Genomic DNA, 13256 nt, shown 5'->3' on the forward strand with positions numbered 1-13256 from the left:
CTCTATCTCTCTCTCTTTGTTCAGACTGATAGAACTATTCAAAGGTTCTGTTTTTGTCCTTTCCTCCATACCTCGGTCAACTAATAGCACTAGCAGCAGACAGATTAATCAGTCATTAGTTTCATTTGCTGCATTTAGAGTCTTGCTTTATGTAAAATTAATTGGTGCATTTACATACATGATAACATTGAAAGTATTTTGAATTTTCTATCATTATAACAAAGTGCACAATTCCTTTCTTTGTGTTAACTATAATAAATCTGCTTTCAGAAACATCCGAGACAAGAAGATGGCTCTTCGATGCCTTACTTGATGAAGATGAAGATCCGACCATGGAACGACAGCTGAGGCATGGACAGGTTGAATCAGACAGGAGCTGCCAATGCTGCAAGGCACACAGGTTACATGAAGCAATTCAGTCATCATTATGGTAAAGACGACTCTGGGTACGGCTCATTCTCAACTTCTTCCAGCGCTCCGGAAAACGTGTCTCTTGTACACTGCGGCCACATGCCCAGGCAGACAGGGATGGTCTCGCAGGGCTCTGATTCAGACAACCTGCAATGGACTGGCACAAAACCAATGCCTGTAGTCTGTAATGCTGCTGTTAAGGGCAATGAAGAGAAATCTGTCCTATCCCCAGAGAACGATAACAGCAATGGTCATGGCAGAGAGTGTAATAGTTCAGCACCTCCTCTCCCACCACCTCGTGATGACAGTTTCCTTGCCATTCGACAACACGATAGTTTGGCCTATTACCATACCCGTCATGGACTGAGCCCACAAGATATGCTTCAGAGATCAACTGAGAACAGGACACCAAGGATGGCTCTAGAAAATAATCATCAAGAGACATCAAGCCTGCCCTTGGAGAGACAGCTCTCTAATTTTGAACAAGCCTATTCCCAGACTGCCTTTTTCAACCCTTCGTTTAAGGATACTGGTTTTGTACCAGAGAAAGATAGTCAAACTGTTGAAGGTGCTGGAAATTTCTCTCCCAAAAGGATTGAGAAGGCACCTCTGAGCAACATAACTAACTCATCTTCTGGTATCACATCCAGCTGTGTGGAATCACTGAAACTAAACCACTGCATCCCACTGGCACACAAACAGAAACCCGTACTTGCTAGTCCTTGCCATCCTGAGCTACCATCTCAAGTAACTTGCGTGAACGCACGCAGCCAAGAAACAGCACCAAATTTGCACTTCACCACCACATACCCACAAACGTCTACAGGGGACTCAAGGCCTGCCAAGGTGTTTCCAGGCTCTTCCCGTGCAATGAATCCTGAGGACACAAAAGGACAAAACCATGAGGTAGATTATAAATTCCACGTTGTTCAAGGATACAAAAGTAGAGAAAGATCCTTGAGTGTGGCAAGTACCAGACAATTATCGCATCAGGTGCCTGGTCTGAATAATGGTGGTTATAATGGCCAGAGCTTCTGTGGATTTACCGAATATTCTCACATCCCAAAATCACATCTTGCCACGACAGTATCTGTTCCAGTAGGAGGGCAGTATAGTCAGAGGCAAATGAGAAACAGTACTGGCAGTGTAGGACGTCGATTGGAAGTGGTCAATTGCGCAGAGCCAGGGAACGAGTCAAGCAGCCACAATCCAATCACTGCTGAAAATACCCCAATGTTGCATCACCTTGCCTCCAAGACCACAAATGCTGGGAGAGGCTCACTACTGAGTGCAAAACAAAAATCCCAGCTCTCCGGAGGCCAAAACGTCCTGCCAGGACAGTACGGAGGGAACCAAGGTCTGTGCAGGACACTTGAGAATAAAATCACTCAGCTTCGAAAATGTAAAAGTTCCTCTCAGCTTATTGACCCCATTGACCTCAACCAATTGAATGAAGAATCTCCGGACACCTCCAGCTCACTGATCAGCTCTTCTAAAACTACTTATAGAAACCAAGTAAAGCATGCACAGTCGAAGGTTCTGAAGGAGACTTCCTTCAAGCGTAGAGACCTCCAGCTTAGCTGGCCAAACCGAGCCAAACAAAAGCCCACCGGCAGGCCAGGCATTACACATTTCCAAACAGGCTCATTGACTGATGCTCCTGGTGACCCAACAGCCGCATCTCCACCATCTCAAAGGTTGCATGAGAACCTGAGAGTCAAACCTCTGGATCCTCAGCACCCAGCCACCCGAACAGGGAACAGAAAAAAGCTGACTTTACAGATGAAGAAAATGTATTCTTCAGAACCTGAAAAAATAAATCAGTTAGGTGTAGAGAGTAATTCAAGGAAGTGGGAACAGGCAAAATCTCTCGGGTTCCCTGATGTGCAGGGCAACAATGGCATTGTGACTTCAAGGAGACAACTCTTTGAATCAGGAAAATCTTCACAGGTGAATTTAAAGCAGACTCAACACGAAGCGTTGGTCAACTACTTTGGCCGCAGGAGAAGTCTTAAACCCAGTGCCACAAAATTAGTTAGTGATCAGTGGCAGTTTTCAAAGCCTGTCCAGCACAAGAGGCTTTTGGAGAGCAACTGCTGTCAATATTCCAGTTGCAAACCCATCCAAGGATCAAATATGTCCCAACATAATTCAGCCAAGAGAAATTGGGATAATTCCTCTGAAATCTTGTCTGTCTGCAGTACTAGATCTCACAATCATCTCTTAAGCCAGTCAGTTGAGCTACAAAGCTTTCCAAAATGGACAACTACCTGCAATGTATCTGAAAAACTTGCCTCCACTGGCAATCTGCTGGACCAGCTAGACTTTGTTCATTTTGGTAGACGAGCACGGTCAAAGTCATTCCCATTGCCTCAGCAGGTATGTACCTAAAATAGAATAGTTAACTGCAATAAGGCATACCCATTTGTCTATGAAAGTCTACTGTGGGCTAATAGATGTGATTGCTACACTAGCGCAGGTGGTTTCCAAAGAATTACTGGGCATTTATTATTAGAATAAGAATGAGAAATGGAAGCACAGAAATGGATTATGAGAACTGTAGGAACTTGCAGGATAATTTAAGGATTATAAAACAAATGCAAAAAGAATCTTACATAACATGTAAATTTTTTTTAAAAACTTTCAGCAATTTCCATGTGTATTAAAGGACTCTTAAACTTTGAGAACCTTCTGTAAGTAAACAAAAAGGAATTGCTAGATTCTAAAGTTTTGTCTCTCAAGTTCTGTGTTAACCTGGTAAGGAGGATGAAGTTCTTTCCCTTGCAGAGAAAATTTTGCATTGTCTTTTATTTTTCAACCACAATATGGTCTGTATTCAATATGAATTAATAATGCATTGGTGCTTATGCTGGCCTTTCTATCTTGATTCTATCTATTACATCCCTTTTCTCTCCTGCATGCCTTGAATTACCTTTTGCAAATCAAATTACTTGTTCTATCTTGTAACTACTCCAAATATGTTTTTTTTACCTTATTTGCCTTTCCAGTTGATTTGGAGCTACCTTGCATTTCTGACCACAAGCTTTGGATTCTCATGCAAATAGAAGCATTCTCTCCACATCTGTCGTCTCCAAAGTATTCAGAGTTTTAATTACCTCTATCAGATCTTCTGTTTCCTAAAGAAGTAAAGCAAATTATTCAACCTTCTTGCTAGTTGCTACATTTCCTTTCCTAGTGTCAGAGAGTAATACAGCGTTGGTCCATGCTCCCTCAGCATCCTCCCTGCTAGTCCCAGTTACCTGCATTTAGCACATAACCCTCCAAGCCCCTCTCCTCTATGTACCTGTCCACATGCCTCTTAAGTGTTCAATTGTACCTGTCTTGACTGTTTCCTCTGGCAGCTCATTCAAAATGCTCACAACAGTCTGGGTAAAGTAAATCATCTGTCAGGCATCTTTTAAATCGCTCCCTTATCTTCCATCTGTGCCCTCTGGTTTTGGACTCCCCAGCCCTGGGGGAAAGACGATGGCTGTCCACCTTATCTATGCCCCTCATGATTTTATAACATTTGATGAAGCTGTTTCTCAGTTTCTCATACTTTCTACTTCAATGTTTCTTTGTCCTTGATGAAATATAAGCAATGGAGCGGTGAAGCGAGCAAAGCAGCAGAAACCTTGGTTCAGTCGTGGTTGCCAGTGCTATCTGTGAGGGGTGTTCACATTTTTTTTTCAGTAGAACAACATACATGGAATGTTGAAGAAACTTAGCAAGTCAGCCAGCATCCGTGGAGAGAAGTAAACAGTCGACATTTCAGGCCAAGACATTCCTTCAGTATTTCGTGTGTATTGCTCAAGATCTGTAAGATTAAGGCGAGGGATAGTGCCTGGGAGGAATTGGTGGGAACGTGATGAGAACAGGTTCCAGGGAAAACTAGAATGGATTGCTCTGTGAGCTGGCATGAATCGATGGGCCAGATAGCCTCTTCTGTAATTCAGGAATGCATGGTTCTTACATCATGGCCTGATCCTGATTCTATATGTATTTAATGAACATCTTTTAAAATTTATTGAGAGCTCGAGATGATTTTAGAAGGATTTTTCTGTTGCAGAATGAGCTAGATCCTAAATTGGATATGGAATCGTTAAGGCAAATTGATAACAGCAACAGCCCTTCCAGGTGAGCAAAAAAAAAACCATACCTTAAAATTTCAGTGTCCAGAACTTAAGGTTCAACATTGTTGCCGAAATGAAGGAGATTGAACTCTTCCCCTCACCATAGCAAAGCCATCATGATCAGACCTCTGCTTCCACCCCGAATAACGTTGTCACGTGGGAAGCAACCCCTCCGAGGATGGGAATAAAATGATACGTGCTGCTATTGCAATAGGGAAAGGGCAGCCAGAAGATTAGGGATGCAAAAATAAATTGCATGTCTTTTCCTTTAGAGGACTTCCACAGGGCCCTTATTCCTGTTGTGGGTTATTGCAAGTTCTGAGACTGATATGTGTACTTTACCTCCACTGTCCCAATGCAAATGACAAGAACTACTGCAGACATGTTGTGAAGGAGACCACTGTCTATCTTCAGAGTTTGCCTGCAGAAGGCAGTAAGCAGGTAAATGCTAAGATCATTACCAACGCACAAAAAAATACTGGAGGAACTCAGCAAGTCAGGCAGCATCTAAGAATATAAACAGTTGGTGTTTCAGACTGAGACCCTGAAAGGTCAACTATTTATTCCCCTCCTTAGGTACTGCCTGACTTGCTAAGTTCCTCCAGCATTTTGTGTGAGTGCGTATGTGTGTGTGTGTGTGTGTGTGTGTGTGTGTGTGTGTGTGTGTGTGTGTGTGTGTGTGTGTGTGTGTGTGTGTGTGTGTGTGTGTGTGTGTGTGTGTGTGTGTGTGTGTGTGTGTGTGTGTGTTGCTTAAGATGTCCAGCATCTGGAGAATCTCTTATGTTTACTGTCATCTCCAAATTGCTTTCCACCCCAGCCATTCCAGCCATCCTGTTCAGTTCCTGGGAAGGGAAAGACGTTGAAGGAACATACTTTAACTCTTTGTTTTGATGTGGTTTTACAACATTTCCTAACGCAGATGAGTTTGTTAATTAGATTATTGAAGATGAAAAATGTGGGAAATGGTCAAGTGATCAGACAGCTATTACGGAGAGAAGAGCAGAGTTAGTAATTTCCCAACCTACCCTCCCCATTGCCTCTTTCTCCCCCTCATGTCTCATTGACTCATTGCAACTTTTTAAATGGAAGCGACATTTCCATGTGTTTAGAACGGGACTGAAATTCAAGCAATATATTGGGAATTTATTTACCACAGACCATCTGAATAAGCAGCCATAATTATCATTGTAAAATAACCATGCTGCGAAAAAATCCCTACTGAATAAACAAGAAAAATTATAACTCATTAACGTGATGACTGAAGCAGCAGAGATCCAGCAATGATCTCTCTTGTGACTTAGTGACTTGTTCTGGGTTCGCGCCACTGCTATAACTTGGCTCATTATAAAAGAAGGAACTGCGTGCAGTTCCAGGTTCTTTCTGAAGTGAGGGAGCCCGTCATCTTGATGCACCATTAGACCTCATTTCTGGTGAGAATTTTTAAAAATATTTTGAAGAGCTCCATTTCAAATTCAGCTTCGAACTATTTTTCTTATAACCCCATCAGTTGAAAAGCATTTGAGAATTTCTAGATGAAAATGTATTTTTTTGATGCTGTAGGTATGCAGCCTTTGGGATTCACTGCAGGTTGAGTTCTGTGCCTTGTTCTGGGTGCTGTGATAGGGGGGATCCTGGGGAAATGGAGGGAATAGCCAAAGGTTTGTCATTTATTCCAGCCATTTTTGAGAATATTAATCAAAGTGCTTCAACTGTAGATTTATAAGGAAGGTGTGCATAGGTAATTCTAATCTGTTTTATTTGAGTCTTCTCAATGTTATGATTTGCGTCTTCTCAATCTGTTTTTGGATATCAATTTGAAATGTATTTTGTTGCCAGGCCCAGCACTGCCAGAATCAAGTCTGTAACTGAAGTAAGCGCAACTCGGAGACATTGTGAAAACAAACTTGCGAATGTGGCGCTCACCAAAAGCAGGTTTGAACGACAGAGAGGAATGTCATTGGATGAGCCAGAATCAGCCAGTGGCAAACCCGCCACATGCCTGAGCAGGAGTACAGACCAGCTCTGGTGCTCGGCCGCTAATGGGGAATCGACTAAAGAGGACCGTGCAGTGTCGGAGTTGAAAAGAGCACCTCTACCTCTGCCAGAGTTACCTTCTACCAAACAAAACTGGAGTAAATTGAGAAGGCACATCATTAGTTCACAAACCAGCCAAGATGAATCTACAGTTGTGTATGAGAGACGTTCCGACATGACCAAGCCTCGTTCATTATCATACAGTGTGGAATCACTGCATCCACTATCTCCCACTCCACACTCGCCGCTCAGAAAGTCACAAGCATGGACTGATCCCCTTTCCTCCCCATCTGGCCAGGAAGATGATGTGTATTTTGAGGATCCCTCAGTGAAATCAGTAAGCAGTGGCTCAGATCTTTGCTTAGCCTCTGAAAACATTCATATACAATACAACCCCTTACAACAGTATTCAAACACTGTATTTGAATCGTCACGAGAAACAGCAGCAAATACGGAAACTGGAGTAACTGAACTGATGACAAGGTAAAGCAACACTTTTTTTTAACTCAAAGTAAATAATTATTCTTCCTGTAAACATAGTTTTGTAATTTTTTTAAATGTTCTAATATATAATTAACACATAAACAGCAATAGCCATTTGTAAAATTCAAACATCTTGTAACAGGGTTAGAACATTCCATCTTATTGTTAGAATGACCAGTTTTATTAAGCTAAAGTATTTAGGAAAAACAGACCAGAAGGAGATGGTCAAATTTCAAACCAGGTATTTTCACAAAGCAGAAGGATCTCCTGTATGGATTGTATAGAATGATTAGTTTTAGTTGTCACATGTACATCGGATCACCAAAAGATACAGTGAAATGAAATTTTGTGTCGGTGACCAATGCATTCCGGGGATGTGCTGACGGCACTTTGTAAGAGTCGCCGTGCTTCTTGAGCCAACATAGCATGCCCATAACTTCGTAACCCTAACTTGTATATCTTTGGGATTTGGGAGGAAACTGGAGCACCTGCAGGAAATTTCAAACAGACAGCAAAGTGAATTAAATCCAATTCGGTGATTGTTGGTACTGTAGATTGTGGCACTAACCAATATGCTACTATACTCTATGGGGGTGAATATAAGTTTCAAAGGTACATTTAATGTCAGAGAAATGTATACAATATACATCCTGAAATGCTTTCTCTTCGCAACCAATTCATGAAAACAGAGGAGTGCCCCAAAGAATGAACGACAGTTGAATGCTCGAACCTCAAAGCCCCCCCCCCAGCTCCCCCCACCCCTCCCACGCATAAGCAGCAGCAAGCACCAATCCCTCTCCCCCACCAACAAAAACGTATTGGTGCCCCCTCACTGAGCACTCAAACATGCAGCAAAGCATCGATAAAGACACAGACTTGTAGTACCCCAAAGACTACTCGTTCACCCGGTATTCGACAGACCACAGGCTCTCTCTCTCTCCCTAATGAGGGAAAAAGAGGTGTCCCCATTTCACAGCGAGAGCGGAGACACACAAACAACTCACTGATTTACGATGTTAAAACTCCATTGAGTTGCTTTTTTCAAGCTCTGTGCCCAAAGAGCTGGGGTCTCTGGGCAACAGCCAGCAGCCAGCTTGCAGCTTTTGATCTTCCATCTCTCTCGGCACACCGATTCCCCACAGAGACACCAACCACGAGTCTGCCCGTCTCCGGAGCCATGAAATCCCGGAACTCTGAAGGTGAGCTAATCTTCTACCCGTGTCCTTGGTACCTTGAATAATGGCCATTCGTGAGACCCCGAGAGCAGGTCCCACTCCTGCAAAGAACCAAAGTCAGTGTGTAACTCCAGGTCAGGGTCTTGAAAAGAACCCTGAAAGGGAAAAAAAGAGATATTAAAGATGGAAAAAGAACTGTTTCTGAAGATGCAAGCAAAGGAGTCGCCGCTAGGCCCCGTTAACTCCTTGGCTCCACCCACCAAATTTGATAAAGAGCGATCAAAGAAAGCTCAAAGGATCATAACAAGTCCAGGTGCAGTGAATAGGAAAAAAAAAAGGAACAAAAAGGGGGCATGAGAAATGCAATGGCAAGAACATTGACGGAATCTCAAATGTGTTTTGTACATTAAGATGGTAAGTGAAGCGAAAGAGAGGTTAATGAGAAACTTTAAAAGCATTCTATGTGTGCAAGCTGAAGGCAAGAGAGAGTAGTCGTTAAGGAGAAAAAAATGGGATATATAGTGAGAAAATGGGATACATAGTCAGAAAAATATTCAGAAATTTAGCTGCTTTGAACTAGAATTATATTTATTATCACTGACTTATGTGACATGAAATTTATTGTTACGTCACAGCAGTAAAGTGCACAGACACAAAAATAACTATAAATTACAAATATAAGTAAATGGTGCAGGGAAAATGGGAATAATGAGGTAGTGTTCATCGGTTCATGGACCATTTAGAAATCTGATGGCAGAGGGAAAATGGTGTTTCTGAATTGTAGGATGTGGATCTCCAGGCTCCTGAATCTCCTCCCCAGTGGAAGTAATGAGAGGTGATTTTGTTGTCAATCCCAAATTGTATGGATCCAAAGGTCCAGAAATTTGAAGAGAAAATGATAGGCCCTGACTATCATAGGCACAGTGTAAGAACCAAAGGATAACTGACATTGGTATTTGGTATTCAGTACCAAATACAACAACAATGAATGTTCTACATCTCTTTCTGTCTTTGGACTCTCATATGTAGAAGGATCCTTAACAGTTTTGTTTTACCAATCAGAGTTGTTAGCCCTGAGCTAAATCACTGAACCTGGAGAACCGGTGGACCATTCTTAGTCTAGCCTCCAAAATAATAGATTACAGACCAGTCAGCTTAACATGAGGCTTTCTCCGAAGGGAACGTTTCTGTGGGACTGTATTAATCATTTCACAATTATGGGGTAATAAACGACAGCATGTATTTTTTTAAAGGGACGTTAGTGTCTGATTTAAAAATAGAAAATATGGAAATATTCAGCAAGTCAGGTAATGGGGAGAAGAACATAGTTAGCATTTCAGGTAAATAAAATTTCAATTAGGGACCTAGGAATGCCTGTTTATATCAGCACTTTATGGACAGGATGAGATAACATACAAGAATCTCAAGAAGAGGAGGTAGCCAGAATTGTAGAAAAAAGTTAGTAAAATGGTGCTTGTTTTGTTTGGACCAGAGAAGATTTAATTGAGGTATAAAAAATCATAAGAATGCTAGTCTCAGTAAAGTGGAAGAACCTAGATTAGCAGACAGCAATGACCTGGATTTAAAGTAAATGGCAGAGGAATAAAGATGAGATGAGAATGTTTCTCACCCAACAATAAGAATTTACTGCTAGGAATGGTCGGAGAGGCAGAAATCCTCAGTGCATTTAAAAAGTACTTGGAAATGTTCCAACCTGCAAAGCTGATGACCAAGAACTGGAGAGCTTTGCTGAACTGGATAGCTTGTCTTCAGTCAGGGATGCAATAGCCTGCAAGACGTTCTCCTACACACAAAAAAAATCTACTTATTTATTTATTGAGATGCAGTGCGGAGTAGGTCCTTCAAGCCACACCACTCAGCAATCCCCCAATTTAATTCCAGCCTAATCATGGTCAATTTACAATGACCAGCTGGTAGATCTTTGAACTGTGGGAGGAAACCAGAGCACCCGGAGGAAATCCACGGAGTCACGGGGAGAAGGTATGGGCAGCGACAGGAATTGAACCCTCGTTGCCAGTACTGTAAAGCATTATGCTAACCACTAGGCTACCATGATTCCTCCAAACTAACAAAAATACAGGGAAATCTTGTGAAAATATCAAACTGTAGTCTTGACTTCAGAGTTGACAATAAGCTTTGGACCATGGATCTGAAAATTGTGCTATCAAAGTCTTTAAATTTTATGATTATTTACTATCTTATATACACTGAAGGAACTATTTTCAATTCCCTAGCTCTTTGTTTAAATTAAATACCTGTTTAAACTCGCCAATGGCCTGTTTTCTAAACTTAATTTAAGCTTGCTGGGACTTGTTTTTCCTGCCATTTTACTCACCAGAACTCCACTTCCCATGATCCTTTTAAGCTCAGCAGGATTCTGTTAATCATGCTTCTTTTAGACTGGGTTTGGATGAGAGAAAAGAATAGGAGACAGAGACCAATATAAAGAATTAATCTAAAAAGCACTTGGTCATTTTTCGTCCAATTAATTAGCAGTGACCATTAAGGTGTATGATGTAAATTATGGTTTCGTTTCACATCACACCCAGATGGATGTGATTATTATTAGTAAGTCCTCTGGGGTTTATCCATGACTGCAGCCTATTGGTCTTATTGAAGACTGCACCCTGTTGCGTTTTGGATTACATATAATCCTATTGCTTTTATATTACTGCATGTGCTGCTCACTTTATTTTGTGTGTATCCTGCTGTCTTTCTTTCTTTGACCATCAGCCCGTGGGATTTATTTAACAGGAGAGTTTGTTTACCAGCTGAATCTGCGTGGTTTACTTCTCCAGTGCGATGTGATGGTTTTATGAGATCATCAGAAACAGAGCAGGAAGAAGTCATATCGACTATTGAGTCTGCCCTGCCACTCAATGAGTTCTTTGACATCCACTTTTCTGCTTGATCCCTAGTGCCTTGACCTTCCTGTGTTTTATATCTAGGCCTAAGTACTCGCATGGGGTTCTCGATGGTGTGTGCGGTTAAGGCAGGGAAATGATGGTAAGGTGAAGGAACCATGATTGACAAGAGATGTGGAACATCTAGTCAAGAGGAAGAAAGAAACATACTTGTTTAGGAAGCAGGGATCAAACAGGGCACTTGAAGTAGCCAGGAAGGAGCTTAAGAAGGGACTTAGGAGAGCTAGAAGGGGACATGAGAAGGAGTTGATTAATAGGATTCAGGAAAACCCTAAGGTGGACTACACGTACGTGAAGAACAGGAGGATTGATTAGAGTGAGGGTAGAACTAATCAAGGATAGAAGAGGAAAAGTCAGAGAAGGTAGGGGAGGTTCTTAATGAATTGTTGCTTCAGTATTCGCCATTGAGAGGGGCCATGATGAAGGTGAGGATGTGGTGTGTATGGATTTTAGAATGGCATTTGACAAGGTTCCCTATGGTTGGCTCATTCAGAAAGTCAAGAGCCGTGAGATCCAGGTAAATTAGGCTGCATGGTTTCAGAAGGCAGAGTTGATAGGAGATTGATGACAAGTGGTGTTTTGTAGGAATCTGTTCTGGGACACCTACTTTTTGTGATATTTATAAGTGACTTGCATGAGGAAGTGGAAGAGTGAGTGTGTACATTCGCAGCTAACACAAAGTTCCTGGAGTTATGGGTAGCAAAGACGGTTGTTGTAGGTTACTACAGAACATTGATTTGACGTAGAGCTAGGTTGTGAAGTGTCGGATGAGCTCTAATGGGGAAAAGTGTAAAGTGATTCACTTGAGAAAGTTAAATTTGAAGGCAGAATATTGGGTTAATGGCAGGCTTTTTAGCAATGTTGAGATCCATCGTTCTTTTAAAGTTCCAAACAACAGAAAATCTGCAGATGTTGGAAATTCTGAGCAACACACTCAGAGTGTTGGAGGAACCCAGCAGGCCAGGCAGCATCTATAGGAAATAAGTACCGTCGACGTTTTGGGCCAAAACCCTTTGGCAGGACTGGTGATAAAAAGTTGAGGAGAAGATTTGATAGATGGGGAGAGGGGAGAGAGAAACACCAGGCAAAAGGTGAAACTTGGGGGGGGGGGGTGGGGGATGAAGCAAAGAGCTAGGAAGTTGATTGGTGAAAGAGACCTAAGGCTGTGGAAGAAAGAAGAAAGAGGGGAGAATAGCACCAGGGGGAGGTGATGGGTGGGCAGATAACATGAGAGAGGAACAAGGGAATGGGAAATGTTGAAAGGGGGGGTGTAGTGGCATTACTGGAAGTTTGAGAAATTGACGTTCATGCCTCCAGGTTGGAGGCTACCCAACAAGGTGTTGTTCCTCCAACCTGAGTGTGGCCTTATTCTGACAGTGGAGGAGGCCATGGATGGACATATGGGAATGGGAAGTGGAATTAAAATGGGAGGCCACTGGGAGATTTTAGCATAGATGCTCAGCGAAGCAGTCTCCCATTCTATGTCGGGTCCACCGATATACAAGAGGCCACACTGTGAGCACTGAACACAGCATATGACCTCAAGAGACTCGCAGGTGAAGTGTCGCCTCACCTGGATGGATTGTTTGGGGCTTTTAAAGTTGCTGCACTGGTTGATAAGGTGGTAAGTAAGGCATATGGTATTTTGGCTTTCATTAGTTGGGGGGCTGATTTCAAGAACCATGAGATGACGTTGCAGCTCTATAAAACTTTATAATGTTGCAGACCACACTTCAAGTATTGTGTTCAGTTCTGGTCGCCTCATTTATAGAACATATGTGGAAGTTTTAGAAAGAGTGCAAAGGAGATTGATGATGATGCTTCTTGGATTAGAGAGCATGTCTTATGAAGAAAGGTTGAGAAAGCTAAGATTTTTTTTTCAGGCAAAGGAGCATAAAAGGTTACTTGATAGAGGTGCATAAGAGGCATTCATAGAATGATCATCCAGAAACATTTTCCCAAGAGGAATTGGCAAATATGAGAAGGCGTCATTGTAGTGTGATTGGAGGAAAGTTTCTGGGATTTAAGATATAGTTTTTTTTTAACAGAGGGTGGTCGGTACACAAAACACGCTG

General features: G+C 42.1%; 1 protein-coding gene across 5 annotated transcripts in view; it reads left to right on the top strand.

The window, feature by feature from the left end:
* Positions 1-13256, top strand: part of LOC132405612 (protein Shroom1-like) — an 81153-nt gene that overhangs the window by 35927 nt on the left and 31970 nt on the right. For all 5 annotated transcript variants that reach the window (XM_059990555.1, XM_059990552.1, XM_059990556.1 and 2 more), the window contains exons 2-4: positions 271-2790; positions 4481-4548; positions 6381-7061. In XM_059990555.1, the coding sequence (XP_059846538.1) occupies positions 352-2790; positions 4481-4548; positions 6381-7061 (3188 nt within the window). In that variant the 5' untranslated portion in view covers positions 271-351. The remainder of the gene's footprint in view (positions 1-270; positions 2791-4480; positions 4549-6380; positions 7062-13256) is intronic.

This window comes from Hypanus sabinus, chromosome 15, assembly GCF_030144855.1.
Source record: "Hypanus sabinus isolate sHypSab1 chromosome 15, sHypSab1.hap1, whole genome shotgun sequence".
In the NCBI taxonomy this organism is placed as follows: Eukaryota; Metazoa; Chordata; class Chondrichthyes; order Myliobatiformes; family Dasyatidae; genus Hypanus; species Hypanus sabinus.